The sequence below is a fragment of the Mustela nivalis genome (genome assembly GCF_964662115.1).
Source record: "Mustela nivalis genome assembly, chromosome: 12".
In the NCBI taxonomy this organism is placed as follows: Eukaryota; Metazoa; Chordata; class Mammalia; order Carnivora; family Mustelidae; genus Mustela; species Mustela nivalis.
In genome coordinates, this window is record NC_139031.1 from 40510579 (window position 1) to 40526651 (window position 16073).

General features: G+C 40.8%; 1 protein-coding gene and 1 long non-coding RNA gene across 5 annotated transcripts in view; one reads left to right on the forward strand and one right to left on the reverse strand.

The window, feature by feature from the left end:
• The window catches only part of SEPTIN7 (septin 7), a gene marked incomplete at its 5' end in the record, with an annotated part of 108872 nt that extends 99292 nt beyond the window's left edge, over window positions 1–9580 (reverse strand). Inside the window, one exon of one of the 3 annotated variants that reach the window (XM_082693173.1) lies at window positions 9353–9580. Coding sequence is in view for 2 of the 3 variants with exons in the window: in XM_082693175.1 (XP_082549301.1) it covers window positions 9333–9413 (81 nt within the window). Of the gene's footprint in view, window positions 1–9223 lie in introns of all 3 variants that reach the window. The other 2 variants (XM_082693175.1, XM_082693174.1) reach the window with 2 other exon arrangements.
• LOC309845334 overlaps window positions 1–10435 on the forward strand; it is a 36030-nt gene extending 25595 nt beyond the window's left edge. The window contains exons 2-3 of one of the 2 annotated variants that reach the window (XR_014301220.1): window positions 9347–9858; window positions 10239–10435. This is a non-coding gene — a long non-coding RNA (uncharacterized lncRNA). Of the gene's footprint in view, window positions 1–9346 lie in introns of both variants that reach the window. The other variant, XR_014301219.1, reaches the window with a different exon arrangement.
• Window positions 10436–16073: the final 5638 nt, after the last annotated feature.

Below are 16073 nucleotides of genomic sequence, written 5' to 3' on the forward strand. Positions count from 1 at the left end.
AAAACTCTAATTATAATCTGTATAGAACAATTTGAACATTAAGGATACAAAATGTTACTCATGTAAAGAAACACTAGTGTGACCCTTAATGTGAAAGAGCTTATGCTATGAAATACAACAGTAGAAAGTTTAAATAAGTAAACATGTTAGTAGTACTTAAGAAATTGATGACCTCAGTCTGTCTAACTTTGAAGGACACTGAAGTTTCACACAAATCATTTTATTCCAATTTCCTTCAACACTGCTCACCAAACCACAAATACCAAGTCTTAAAAAAAATAGTATCAAAAGGAGCGCCTGGGTGGCTCAGTCAGTTAATCATCCAACTATTCCACTCAGGTCCTGATATCAGGGTTTTAAGATCCAGCCCTGCAATAGTTCTCCACAGGCGGTGGAGCCTGCTTAAGATTCTCTCTCTCCCTTTACCTCTGTCCCTCTCCCCAACTCTTAAAAAAGAAAAAAAAAAAAAAAAGTACCAACAAATTTATTAACCAGACTACAGTATAGCTTTTGATCAATATGGTGGATTTCATTAGTAAATATAAAAACTCAAAAGCACAGGGGCACCTGGGTGGCTCAGTGGGTTAAGCCGCTGCCTTCGGCTCAGGTCATGATCTCAGGGTCCTGGGATCAAGTCCCACATCGGGCTCTCTGCTCGGCGGGGAGCCTGCTTCCCTCTCTCTCTCTCTCTCTCTCTATCTCTCTGCCAACCTCTCTACCTACCTGTAATCTCTCTCTGTCAAATAAATAAATAAATAAATAAATCTTTAAAAAAAAAAAACTCAAAGCACAAATGAATAAATTCACAATAATCTTAAAATTTTTGTTTCCCATCCTAAAGGTCTAGTATTAAGATTACCAGACATGCAGACTTAGATGTTCTCCAGTCCTCTCAATTTCATGTTCTAAATTACCTCTTTCAATATATGATACCTACTAATCACCCATGTACTCAGGTTCAGACACTGGATTCATTACTCCCCACCAACATCCCTTCACAACTATCCCCTACACTTCATGTCCTTTGACACTATTCTAGTTCTGTCCTTCATCTTTTTTTTTTTTTAATTTTTTTAGAGGATTTTATTTATGCATTTGAGAGCTGTAAGTATGCGACAGGAAGGGAGTGGGCAGAGAGAGCAGCAGATTCCCCACTGAGCAGAGATCTGACATGGGGCTTGATCCCAGGATCCTGGGATCATGATCCAAGCCAAAGACAGATGCTTAACCGACTGAGCCACCCAGGTGCCCTTGTCCTTCATATTTTAGTCCTAGGACTGTTTTGTTAACCTCCCTCAATTCACTGGCCCCACCTTGGTGTTCTAGCTATTCCTACTGCAATTACCATCATGATGTTCATGGTTACCATTCTTCTTTTAAAATCCTTCAATAAAGATTTTTTTTTTTTAAATACTCAGTACAGGACACCAGATCTCTACTTATGAGTCTAGTTCCATAAATTACCATGAGTTCTCAGCCTACAATAAATATCCTTCCTCCTCCTCTGTCTAATCACTCCTATTTACCTTTAAAGATTTACCTTTTCCAATTTAGAAAAGGTATCCTGCTCTATATTTTCACTGTATGCTCTACATACCTTTAAATCATATCACAAATGATTTACTAAGTAAATGCCAGGTAGGGATAAGTGAACAAAACACAATCCTTGACTTTAAGAAACTTAAAAATAAAGGCAGAAAAGTAAATAATGGCCATATAGTCTGATAACTTCTTTTTTTTTTTTTAAGATTTATTCATTTCTTTTAGAGAAAGAGAGAGAGAAGGAACACAAGTGGGAGGGAGAGGGAAAGAGAACCTCAAGTAGACTTGGAGATCAGCACAGAGTCCGACGACACAGGGACCAATCCCATGACTCTGAGACCCAAGTGGAAACCAAGAGTCAGATGTTCAACTGACTAAGCCACCCAGGCGCCCCATGGTAACTTTTTTTTTTAAAGCTACCATCTGCTCACTATATGAGGCTAAGAACTTGCCACGTTATCATCTAATTCTCATTTAATTATCTAATAACTTTGTGATTCCCACTTTACAGAAGAGAAGGCAAAATTCTGTTATTTGCCCAAGATTCAGTTAAGATTTAGACATGCGAATCCAGGTCCAACTCCAGAACTTAAGCTCTTAATCACCTTCTATCTCGACTGTCACAGCACTTAACTCAGTATCGCCAGTGCCCATCACACAGCACAAGGCACAAGACATGTTTGCTAAATGAATTAACTTGAGTGGTGAAGTCCTAAGCTAGTAATGACTTAACATCAATACTACAACTTTATCTGATAATGTCTTGTGTCAAAGGGTTCAGGAGCTCTGATTTACCAACACATGTGAAATAATCAATGTCCCAAGTTACTCATATAGTTTATAATAGCAAAATACTGAAAATGAATGTCTTATCAGAAAGGGACATGTTAAATCATGGCCTACCTATAATGGGATTATACAGCTATATAAAAGAATAAGAATGCTCTTCATGTACTGATATGGAATAACCTAAGATACACTAAGTGGGAAAAATTAAAAGGTGAGGAAGAATGTGTGTCTGATGTTATCATGGGTGGGGAAAGGAGGAAGGTATGGTTTTTTTGCTTGTATATGTAAAAATCACCTCCAGAAGAAACATAAAAGAAACTGTTAAATGGGTTGCCTGAGGAAGAAACTGGGTTACTTGAGGATAGGAATAGAAAGATTTCACTACATATCTCTTTTTAACCTTCTGAACTCTGAACCAAGTGATTGTGTTACCTATTTGACAATATGAACAACCCCAGCGGGGTGTCGGGGTGGCTCAGTGGGTTAAGCCTCTGCCTTCCGCTCAGTCATGATCTCAGGGTCCTGGGATCAAGCCCCACTTCGGGCTCTCTGCTCAGCAGGGAGCCTGCTTCCCCCTCTCTTTGCCTGCTGCTCTGCCTACTTGTAATGTGTCAAATAAATAAATAAAATCTTTTTTTAAAAAACACACATAATAAAAAGCACTTTCAGAAATGAAAACACAAACACTAAGTAACATCCATAAGGCCATGGGCCATAGCTTTCTTGATTGCTACTATTTTGCAGTGTCTGACACTTTGTTAGCAGTTGAGTATTTGTTACATTTACAAAAATCTCAAATTGTCACTGCAGGAATATTTCAAATATATTTTACAAAGTAAAACTGGAAAAAATTCTTTTAATTATTCTGAAAAACAATCAAGGCCTTATCCCAAGCCTACTGCTTATGAAACTCTGGAAGACTACTACAATCTGTATGCTTTTAAAAGTACCGAGATGATCATTTTACTATTGTTTCATGTTTTCTTTACATTTCAAATCTTTCACAATAAAGAAGTTAAGGGGGAAAGACTTTAAAGAGCTACCCAGAAAAACCACTTTAAATGAGTCCATTGCCTGTGAATCACATCTTACTCAATGAAGCTGTTTCTTTTTAAAAAAAATTTTTTTAAACTCACCGATGGACATTAGAAATCAGGCCAGCAGAGCAATAATGCCACAAGGGCACAAGAAACTCTAGGGTGGGGGTGCCTGGGTGTCTCAGTCTGTTAAGGATCTACTTTAGGCTCAGGTCATGATCTCAGGGTCCTGGGATCAAGCTCTGCACTGGGCTCCCGGCTTAGCTGGGAAAAGCAGTATCCTAACTGCATCCTAACTGATATATCTAGCTGGGAGTCTGCTTCTCCCTCTTCCTCTGCCTCTTCCCCACCCCCAATGCTTTCTCTTTCTCTCTCTCTCTCTCTCAAAATAAATAAATAAAACCTTAAAAAAAAAAGAAAATAAAGAAATGCTAGGGTAATGGAAATGTCATTTATCTTAAAAAAAAATGATTTATTTTATTTATTTGAGAGAGCAAGAGCGCGTTGAGGGGGGCGGGCAGAGGCAGAGAATCTCAAGCAGACTCCTTGCTGAGCACAGAGCCCTCTGCAGGGCAATCTGACAACCCTGAGATCATGACCAGAGCCAAAACCAAGAGTCAAACACTTAAGGATTAAAGCACCCAGGCACCCCAAAAATGTTCTTTATCTTGATTGGAATAAAAGCTACAAGGTGTATATATTTGTCAAAATCCAATGAACTGAACACTTAACTGTGCATTTTTTGTATGAAAGCTATACCTCACCTCAAAAAAGTTACTTAATTTGGAAAGCATTTTAAAAAGTGCAGATTCCTGGGACCCTCTCAGAGACTGTGAATCATTGCATGTGTGGTGGGAACTAATCCGCATTTTCAACAAGAGGCTGTGGTTGATCCTGATGCATGAGGTTTATCAATTATGCTATGGAAAATACTGACCTAGCATAATGTTATGCATCCAGTTAACTAATGATCACATTTACAAAAATTCATGAATTAAATTATAAACTTACGTACGAACACATACACACACACACACACACACACACACGCTACCTAGGTGATTCTGATTACCAATTTTGAGAAATATGGTGAGAGCTCTAAGAGGAAGAATTATGGACTAGATGATTAAGAAAGACTTCCTTCTTCTGTTTCCTATGATTCTTCAAACGCTTCTCCATCACCTGGCACAGTGGCTCTCAATCTGGGGTGATTCTCTCCTCTCCCCCTCACCCCATGACATTTGGCAAGGCCTGCAAACATATTTTTTTTTTGTCACAACTGGGAGAGTGCTATTGGCATCTAGTGGGTAGAAGCCAGGGATGCTGATAAACATTGTACAATGCAAAGAACAGCCCCCCAAACAATCATAGAACTCCAAACTACAATAGTGTCAAATTTGAAAAATTCTGACCTGGAGCCTCCCCTCTCAAATGAAGCTACCAAAAGTACTCAGTTGTGACCCCAAAGGTATACAGAACAGAATTTACATGTCACCTCTTCAGGAAAATCAATTTTTACTTCCAGACTGGTTGGGGAAGAAGGAGGGAGAAAGCCTCTTTACACTGCATGTAAGGCAAACAAATAAAATGTAAATGTAACATGAATAAGATTTTTTTAAATTCAAAATAATGTGAACAGAAACAACTTCAGGGTTATTTATTTACTCTCCTACTTATTTACTCTCCCCAGCCTCAGGGGATACTTATTAACTCTCCTCAGCCTTTTGATGGTACTTTTGAAGTTAAGAGACACTTGCCTCAATAAAGTAAACTTTAGAATGACAGGCAAAACCTCATCTTTAGCTACCTTCACTTAGATTTTTTAGTGCTACTTACTGCAGCATAGTCTAACCCAGTGCTATTTCAAATGTGGGGTGTGGACCAGTGAGCCAGTCTGAACGGTTTATCGGATTATATCACAGAAGTATAGAAACTAAATTTTAACAGAAATGAAAATTTTTATAGCAAAATAAATTTGTCTGTTGGGATTGAAAAAACATTCAGACTGTACTTCCCCTTCTTTAAATTCATCTTCATTTTTTTAAAAAATTTGCAGTAGTTTTTGCAATAGTATCAGTCAACAATGGATTAGAAATTTCAAAAGAAACAGGAAAGAAAAGGTCCTTTGTCAGTTTGAAAAGCAGTATCCTAACTGCATCCTAACTGATATATCTAGTAAGCAATGCCAGGATTAAAACTCATGTCTGCTTCACACCAAAGCCCATATTCTTAATCATTATACTATATTTGTCTGTTATCACTTTGAACTCAAATCCCTATATGTAATACTACCTCTGGAGAACCGGACTGCACCAGCACAAATCAAAAGGACCTATATGTCTGGCGTAAAGCCTTCAACATTGAAAGCAAACCAAGCTGCCTCCCTGGCCCCCTTCCCTCAGGCTCATGCCCAAAACTTGGCTCTCTTGATTTCTGATGATGTAAACGGACAAGACAAAAAATAATAATTAATTAAATTTTTAAATGATAATTTTATTAGTATATTATAAATTATATATGTATACATATACACGTGTGTGTGTGTGTGTGTATGTGTGTGTGTACACAAAGTCTAGAGTAGAGGCCCTAAACAATACTATCTTCTTTCGGTTTCTCTGGGTCTTATCCAGATCTCTCTAACCACATTTCATGTATGGAACCACAGAATAAATAAATCCAAGATAAGAAAAAGTCATATGGACTTAACAGCATTTAAAGTCTTCACTTCTCACATCTGGGTGGGTCAGCTGGTTAAGTGTCTACTTTTAGCTCGGATTATGATCCCAGGGTCCTGGAATCGAGCCCCATGATAGGCTCCCTGCTCAGTGGGGAGTCTGCTTTTCCCTCTTCTCCCTCATGCTCATGCTCTGTTGTGCGCTCTCTCTCTCCCTCTCTCTCTCTCAAATAAATAAATAAATAAAATCTTAATATCCTCCTTTTCAGACCAAGATCTCCACACTATACCATAATGTTTAAAGACCTCTGACTTGACCCATCCATGCTGCACATCCCCCATGCGTTTTCCCAGTTCTGACTACAATTCTTAATAAAAATGTTATAACCCGGGGCGCCTGGGTGGCTCAGTGGTTTGGGCTGCTGCCTTCGGCTCGGGTCATGATCTCAGGGTGCTGGGATCGAGCCCCGCATCGGGCTCTCTGCTCCGCAGGAAGCCTGCTTCCCTCTCTCTCTCTCTCTCTCTGCCTGCCTCTCTGCCTACTTGTGAGCTCTGTCAAATAAATAAATAAAATCTTTAAAAAAAAAAAAAAAGTTATAACCCAACCCAATACACAATACATACAAAACAAAATTTAACCCTGCCTAAAATTCATGCTAAGTGCAATGTACTGCTATCTTCTCTTTCTTTCCTACTTTTTAAAAATCATTACATGTCCATGAAATTGGTTTCAAAACCCACTAACAGACCTCAACCTGCAGTCTGCAAAACACTGCTGTAGAGACCAATAGTCTACATTTAACACTATGGTCTCATCTGGCAAGTGTAACCCATAATCATGCTACCTTACAATTCTACTCAAAAACACATTTTTTTCCTACATCAGTTTCATGGCACAATAAATTTAGTGTCATTTACAGTCCAGATTTAGTTACAAGGAAAAACACACACATTTTTAAAAAGTTAGTTTTGCCTCAAAATTCAGTAAAATACATACATGTTAAAGTTAAAATTTTTCACCCTCTAACAAAAAACTGCAGAGAGCTTATTAGCTCAGAATGTAAGACATGGTCCTCAGCTGGTAATTTAGTCATAGAACAGTACCCTACTGGCAATTCCTAGAATAGAATCTATAGTGAGTATGTGTATCATCAACAAGAAGTCTGAAGCCAACCTACTCTCCACTATCTTCACTCTGAATAGTCTATGTCACCTGACCACCCCCATTACTGAGACCTTGAAAACCACAGATCTAACTCTTCCTCCTACCCAAGTTTTATGTCCGCGGTGTGTCTGTGTTGTTAACATTAACCCTCTACAATCGCTCTAACATGTCAGGAGCCTTACCTTGTGTTAGACTAGCTCAGAAGTTCTAGCATACACTTAATTAAGATTATTTCTGTGGGAAAGTGTGCAAATGCAAGCAACAAATTTTACAACGAACTTCTGAAACAACCTATTGATAACACTACCTTTCATGTAGCTGATATACTGAAAACCTTCTCCAAATCAAAACCAGAAACCAAAAATTCTTAGCCAAATTACAAAAATATCCTTTCTGTAAATTAAAATCTATTTGATATAAACACAAAAATAAATTTCTACTATCAATTATGATCTTCCATTCTGCAAGCCTATGAGGGTGTATGATATTTTTAAAACTATATTAGGAGAGCTTGGCTCCACCATGTTGTCCCATCACAGAATAACACACTACTACCATACACACCATCTATGTGGCTTCCACATTTATTTCATAGTTCCACTCAACCCTATCTCCTCTAGCCCCACCCACTGAACAGCTGGGTGGGATGAAAGACAGTTTCCTGCTTTTCCCAGCCCCTTCTCTTGCTATTTGGAGGAATAAGGGATCCGGGCAGCAGTAACTAGCTTAATAATTTTTATCCTGCTAAGTCATCTTTCAGTCTATCAGGATTCCATAAATTTCATCTGTACCTGTACACTTAATGCCTAAAAAGTTTTTTCCTCAACTTGCTTTTATATACTTGGGGAGTGGGAAACGACGACAACTGACTATACTCCTCACGTAAATACATAAAACAAGTAAAATACTTCTCAGTCTAGATTATATGTTCATTTAGATTCTCAAGGGCACTCAGGAAGGTATTCTTCCATCCCATCAAAGTAACAAAACTAAAATAAATCTTAAAGTTTAACTTTAACCACAAACTCACCAGTTACTTCAGTAACTAAGCCAACACCTGGACGTTAAATATTCTTTCCCTCCACTATATTAAAAATTAAATAAATAAAAGATCTGAAACAGTGCACTCTGAAAATGTAACTTAGCAAATGGAAATGCGTTAGAAAAAATCTTAGTTGCTTATTTCCTACTATACACAAGTATGAAATGGAACTCAGGAGTGGAAAATGTGAATGAAATGCCCTTGTTCTTTTTCCAATACGTGGGGGAGGAAAGGAAATGAAAAGGCTTCAGAAGAGAATAACTGAAAATACTGAAATATGTTCAAAAATTAATTTCCTTAAACATCACCAGTATTTCCAACTCGTCCCTTTTCCAGCGACCCGTTCCCACCCTTTCCGCTCCTCGGGAGGGGTGGGGGCGCCCTTCCCAGGCTTTCGCTTTCCTCTTTTTCCTAAAAATTAAGCGCAAACCAACTCCTTAGCCTCCGCACTCAAGCCTCGCCCGCCATCCACCGGCCTTCGGGGCCGCGCCTGGGGAAAGGAAACCCCGAGAGGCGGGGAGGCGGAGCGAGGGGGCGACACGGCTGCCGGAGCCTCTGCAGCCTCCACCGCCTCCACCGCAGCTTCTGCCTGCTGCATCCTTCTTCCTCCCTCCCCGCCGCCACCCTCGCGGGCCGGCCCACACAGCACCCTCAGCCAGGCTCGCGCACACGTCCCCACCCTCCTCGCCAGGCCCACTCCCCACGAGGGGAGCTCCGCGGCGGGTGCAGCGGCCGCGGACCGGAGGAAACAGGGCCGCGGAAGCCGGGCCGGGCGGAGACGACCCCGCTCGGGCCGCTTCGGTGGGGCGGGCGAGGCCGTTGGTCACGTCTCCCCGCTCCCCCGGCCCGTCGGCCGCGGCACAGGAAATACCGCCGCCTCTGCTCTCCTCACATTCAATTCAAACTGTCACCGCCGCTTTCTCCCCTCCCCCCGGGCCCGCCGCCACCGCGCCCCGGGCCCGCCGCCGGCCCACCCCACCTCCTTCGGCCGCAGCTCCCCACATCGTCTGAAGGCGTTTCCCCAGCTCGATCTGGCGGCCGCAGAGCCCCCCCAAGTCCGGAGCCGCCAACCTGAGTCGCAACGGCCCAAAGCTGAGACTCACCCATGGTGCTGCTGTTGACGCTCCTCTCCTCAGCAGCAGCGGATCTCGCACTGACCGACATCCCCTCCCCCCTCCGCGACCAGCCCGGGCGCAGCGCAGCCCGCCGATTCTCCAAAGCCGCCTACGCCGGTTTCGCGGCGTAGCCGCCCGGCGTCGCTGCCCCGCTTACGCAGGCGACAGCAGGCGGACTCTCGCCTGACTCCCGCTCGCTCCTCCGCCCCCGCCCCTTCAGACGAGGCTTCCGGGCCTAGCCGACGCCAGCCTTGATCTCGCGAGACTACTCCCTCCCTGCCCAGACGCCTCTCTCCATTTCGAACATGACTTCACTGGCATCAGCGCTCTTTTGCTACTCAGGCTTAGCCGCCATGTTTATATTGGCGGGATTTGGCGTCTCCAGGGTCATGGATAGTCAGGCCTCTATGTGTGTTTCTTTAACACTGCCTCTAAGGTTAAGTCACATTACGTTTGTCGGTGAAAAGCCTGGGGACGACGAGAGGGAGTGGCCGGTGAGCTATGAGGGTGGGGTTTTGCCCAAATTAAAGATGGCCTCTGTCAGGGCCGCCCCGCGCAATTTCACGTCAGGTTTTGGAGCTGCAGAAGCCGCCGGGTTGGCCTTAGCGCCTGGTTACGGATTTGGCGTAAAGCAAAGAGGCGCGGTTAACAGAGGCCAGACTGGGAAGGTGCGCTCTGGGTGGGGGCAGCGTTCAAGCCTCTGTTCCCAGCTACTGACCTGGCGGCATTGTGGGTGAAAGTGGAGAGACACTTTGAGCAGGTGTCTATGCCTCCATCCATCCTCGTGTCCTCAGCTTCCAAGTCTCTTGGGGTGGGAAGTGAGATTAGGTCCTGGTTGTCCTGACATTCGCCTGGCGCTGTCACTTTCTGGTAGGTTGGCACAGCCAAGAGGTCGCCTGCTGCAGCTTCCACTGCGGACTCTTCACGGTCACACTCGTGTTAACTCACCTTGTTGGTTCTCGGTTCCCTCCTGGTGGAGCTATACTCTAGTTGAGAAAATGAATGAACACACGTGAAACTATTGGATAACAGTGAAAGAATAATTAAAGACTGAAGTGTGGTGTCATACTATAATAATGAATGTCGCTTGATCCTTGAGTATCCCCCCCCAAACGCTCGGTAGTCAAAGTAGCCTCGCTCTGCTCAGAACAACCCATGGTCTGTTATACCCTTCTTGAAAACTAATGCCTGTCTTTGCTGTATAGTTCATGCACGTTATTACCTTTCTTGTTAAACTGCATGTTAAGGAATTAAATACATTCAATATAGAATATTACATAATATATGTAATATATAAATAAGTATTGTGAGTCCGTGCAAGAATATTCATGGCAGCATTACTTATATTAGTGAAACAGCTTAAATACCCACTTACAGGAGAATGGATGACTAAATTACACTACTGGACAAACTGACATACACGGAATACTAAACGGAAATTAATGAACTAAATCTACTAGTATTGATTTAGATAACGTTCATTAACATAATGCTGAGCAAAAAAAAAAAAAAAACCTGCAAATTGCAAAAAGATGTACATGGTATATCATAAATAAAGATTTAAAAACAAAATCTGAGATCAGATTCGGAAAATCATGTAAAGAAGTGATAGATAAATTCAGAATAGTGATTCCTTCCTGAGAAGAAGAGAAGGGAATGTAATACTTGGGTATTATATTGTAATTATTTTCTGTAGTCTGTTGTATATATTGAAGTGTTTCCAAGGTGTTTTTTTTTTGTTTTGTTTGTTGTTTTTTTTATATATATAAAGGAAATTTTATCTAAGGAAACACCTTATTTTGAGTCTTGGTAACTACTCTTTCCTTAGTCTCTACTTGTACTGAATTGCTCATCATGTCTTTTAACAACTCATCTTTTCAACCAGTCATTGTTTAACTTTCCAAAACTTCAAAAGGGCATTTTACTTTAGGAAATATCATTACATTCCCACCTTGAAGAGGCAGCATAGGCAGGAATTTAAACATGTGACCTCTGAAGTCAAACTGCCTGGGTTCTAATCCCAGCTCTGCCATTTACAATGGATATACCCAAAGACAAGTTACTCAGCCTTTCTGTAATCCAGTTCCCTAAGCTATAAATGGGAGTGATACTTACCTAATGGAGTTTCTGTGAAAGTTAAACGTGCCCAGTCCATAATAAATATTTAATGAATGTTACCTATATATAGCACATTTTAAAATATAAAATTATCCTGAATACTATTATTATTTAAGGTAATCTAAATAATGAAAATCTTTGCCTCCCATCTCTACTGATATATGTTTTTGAGGGGGATCTTTCAATGGAATTTTGTTATTTTGCTCTCTGAAAATGGATAAATTCTTTATAGAAATTGTAAGTTGTTTGCCTCAGGATTGTTCATGCTCTCCAGCATACTGCACCCCACACAATAATAACTTCATTACTTTCCATTGAAAATTATGTGGAAGGTTACAGGCAACAAGATGATAACAACCTATGGAACTTGCTCCATAAGGAGTTCTAATAGTGTTATATAAGTGTGTGTGTGTGTGTGTGTGTGTGTGTGTGTGTGAGAGAGAGAGAGAGAGACAGACAGACAGAATGCATGCACATGCTCACATGTGTTTTATAAATTTTATGTTGGGATGGAGAAAGTAAGAGAATTATTGTATTAGTTTTATAATCTCTCCTGCACTGTCTGCAGTATCATACTTGCTAATAAAATATAGTCTAGACCTTAATCTTCTGATTCAAAAACAGATTTTTAAAAAACTGACCTGAAATCCTAGATAGACAATATAGATTGTTTTGGTCACATATTTACAGTGTCCAACCTCCAATGAGCCTTCAACTTTGCCAAACAATACTTACTTGCGTGGTTAGCTCTCTTTTCCACAACAGCCACTTCAGATTTTCTCAATTGTTTTCAAACCAAAAGATTCTATTTATTTATTTGACAGAGAGAGAGAGATCACAAGTAGGCACAGAGGCAGGCAGAGAGAGAGGGGGAAGCAGGCTCCCGCTGAGCAGAGAGCATAATATGGGGTCAGATCCCAGGACCCTGAGATCATGACCTGCACCAAACCCACTGAGCTGCCCAGGCGCGCCCCCCTCATTTATTTATTTTTTTAAAAGATTTTATTTATCTATTTGACAAAGAATGAGTGAGAGACAGACAGCAAGAACAAAGCAGGGGGAATGCCAGGCAGGAGAGAGCAAGATTTCCCACTGAGCAGGGAGCCCAATGTGGGGCACCACTTGGGGCTTGATCCCAGGACCCCAGGATCATAATCTGAGCCAAATGCAGCTGCTTAACCAACTGAGCCACCCAGGCACTCCTCCATCATCTATCATCTATCATCAGCAAAAAATAAAAGTAATCAGAGAGGACCTCCAACAACGTCTGCTTCCATATTCATAAGCCTACCTGCATCCACATTTATCCTTTCAAACATCACAATGAATCAGGTATCCCCCCCAAATCTGCGGCATACATTTCTATATGTATCCCCTCTCTTTTTGCCTAGTCTCATTTCTCCTGCCTTCCCGGGAACTTTACTCAATGGATTATTTATTCAATAAGCTTCTGGGCTCTGTCCCTACCACTCCACTGATACCTTATCTCTTTGTCCATTCATCTGTTGATGGACACTTGGGCTGCTTCCATAACTTGGTTATTGTAAATAGTGGTGCAATAAACATAGGGGTGCATAATTCCTTTTGAGCTAGTGTTTTCATACTCTTTGGACAAACAGCCAGTAGTGGAATTACTGGATCATATCGTAGTTCTATTTTTAATATTTTGAGGAAACGCCATATTCTCTACCACAGTGGCTGCACCAATTTGCATACCCACCAAAATGATGAGGGTTCCTTTTTTTAGTGGACGCTTTTACTTATTTTACTCGGTGTCTCTGTAGCATTTGATACTCATGACCATGGCCTGCCACATTTACATCTTTTGCTTTCTGAAACCCACTTACCTCGTGTTCCTTCTAGATCTCTGGCTTCTTTATTCTTCCTTCCAGGACTTCAATCTTCTGCCTGTCACTTAAATGTCCATGCACCTCATCACTGTGTCCTGGTCAGTTTATTCCTATCTCACTTTTTATGCCATGGTGATCTCATTCATTTCCAAGGCTTCAGTGACCATATATATACTAATAACTCCTAAATATAAATTTCTAGTCCAGTTCTCTCCTTACTACAAACCTGCATACCAGACTGTCTTCAAAGTACATGACCTGATAGACATTGTATTGTATTTGGCATGTAACAAATGTCCTTCTAAATTCGGGAAGTCTGCATAGTCGTCTTATGTCTCCACTGAGAAAAGAGAAAATATATATGTCCTTGAAACACGTATCCTAAATTTATTTATAAATGCAATTTTATATTTAAAGAAATACATGTCCTAATATTCCAAGATATCTCAAAACAATACAGCTGTAATTAAAGTCCTCATTTTCATTATACTCACTTATATGTTCCCTATTTCTAAATGGTACCATCATCAACTCAATTGCCTAACCCGGAAATATGAGTATTATACTCAGCCCCACCATGTCTTCCTCTCATCTCCTACAACCATCAGAAAGTCCTGTCTATTTTTCCTTCTTGTATACCTCCAATCTCTCCATTTCTCTCCATCTCCACTACTACTGTTCTAGGTAGGCCAACATTATCTCTTGCCTACCTCTCTGCAATAACCTTTCTGCCCAGTGCCTTATTCAACTCTAGTTCATTCTTCATGTCATAGCCAAAGTAACCTTTCTAAACTTTAACTATGTCAGTCCCCTGTTTAAATTCTTCAAACTTACCCTCAGAAAACTTAAGTGATACAGATCCTCATTTTTGGTCAACCTACTATCCCCTTGCTCTCTAAACTCCAACAAGCCTTGCTGTTTTCTCTATGGGGAACACTTCAGTCTCATTTTCCACTAGCTTTCTTCACCTGGCTTCTCCTTGAAGTCTCAGCATAGCCATCGTTTTCTCTAAAAGCCTTTCCTGATCTCCCAAAATTGGGCAAGGTACCCACTTATCCCCAATAGTATCTTGTATTTTCCCCCTAGCAGGGAGAAAGTAGTACCACCCCCAGGTAGGGTGGTACTAACAGTGAAGTACTATAAATTCGTGTCTCTTCTACTGGAGTCTAAGCTCCTTAAGTGCAGGGACTCTTGTCTTGGTTTGTCCGTGTATCCTCAGCATCTACCACAGGGTATGGTACTCATCACTTCATTCAGGAAATACTTCTTGAGTCAAAACTGACGGTTAACTTGAAGATGAGAATTTTTATAGCTGTCATTTAACATCAATCTAATTTAATCTACGTAACAGCTTTGTGAAATAGATACTACCCTCATTTCTTAAATGAGGAAACCAGCGTTTAGAGAAGTGAAGTGATTTACTCAATCCCTTAGAATTTGTGTGCTCCTGGGGCAACTGGGTGGTTCAGTGGGTAGTGAGCCTGCCTTCAGCTCAGGTCATGAACCTTGGGTCCTGGGATTTAGCCTGATCATTGATCATCGAGATCCCTCCTCAGCGAGAGGCTTGCTTCTGCCTCTGCCCCTCTCCCCAGCTCGTGCACACACACACACACACACACACTCTCTCTCTCTCTCTCTCTCTCTCTCTCTCTCTCATTCTCTCAAATAATCTTTAAAAAACAAAACAAAAAAACAGAAAGAATTTTTAAGACACTGAGACATGACTCAAAGGCTCATGCTTTTCCAATACACAAGACTTCTGGTGAGGAGATTTGTTCCTCTGTTGTCCTGAATCCTATACTCATTTGTTAGACATTTGGTCTGGTGAAAGATTAGACATTTTCTTAGAATTTTCAGGTACTTCTACCTAGAAGAAGAAGTCAAGGGTATTAGGTCTAAATATAAAGGTTTTTCTTGAGGCCCAACTCAGAACATGACAGTAAAAATGAGATAGCACTTTTCATTATTGCCAAAACTTAGCAAACATGTCAGTTTAGGTGGTAGGGATGGAGTTTGAGATTTCAGTTGTGTATTTTGTGAAGTGGGTTAGGCAATTCACAACATTCCCCATTAACAGTAATGTCCAAATACCTAAAACCCCTTAAGAGTTTTTATTCCTCTCTTGAAGTCCAATAGAAGAGGATTGAGAAATGATTTAGAAACCAAAGAGCCCTGGCTAACTAAAACTTCATTTCTTGTGAAAATTAAGAACATATAATTTGTTCACAACAGTCGAAACCAGTTTTGTATGAATGATTATGAGAATATATTTTGTTTAAATAAACTTAGAACATAAAGCCTCATAATTCAAGACATTCGTCAAGAGAAATATTCTGCCATGCACAAAACCTCATTTAAGTATCATGAAATAAAAACACAGGGAATCAAGATAAGTATGGCTTAAAATATTGTGCTTAACTTTTAAATATTTGAAAACTAGGATCCCAATGTATTCTAGTGTTAAATTCTTGATCAAATAGCATAGATATTAGGGAAAAGTTCTGAGACCAATCTAAAATAATCGACAATGTTAATATTCTGCAAATGAAAGGGAAGAGATATTGACAAGCCCTCTTGTAGACTTAAGAATCCATATTGTACAGGAAGTCAAATGACACTTACAAGGTTAAACACCTGATAACAAAAATTAGAAAACATCAAGCCTCATACTTCCTCTTCCTTTGTGAAGATCAAACTTCACCCCACAGAGGAAGAGAAGCCAAAAGACACAGTAGTAATAA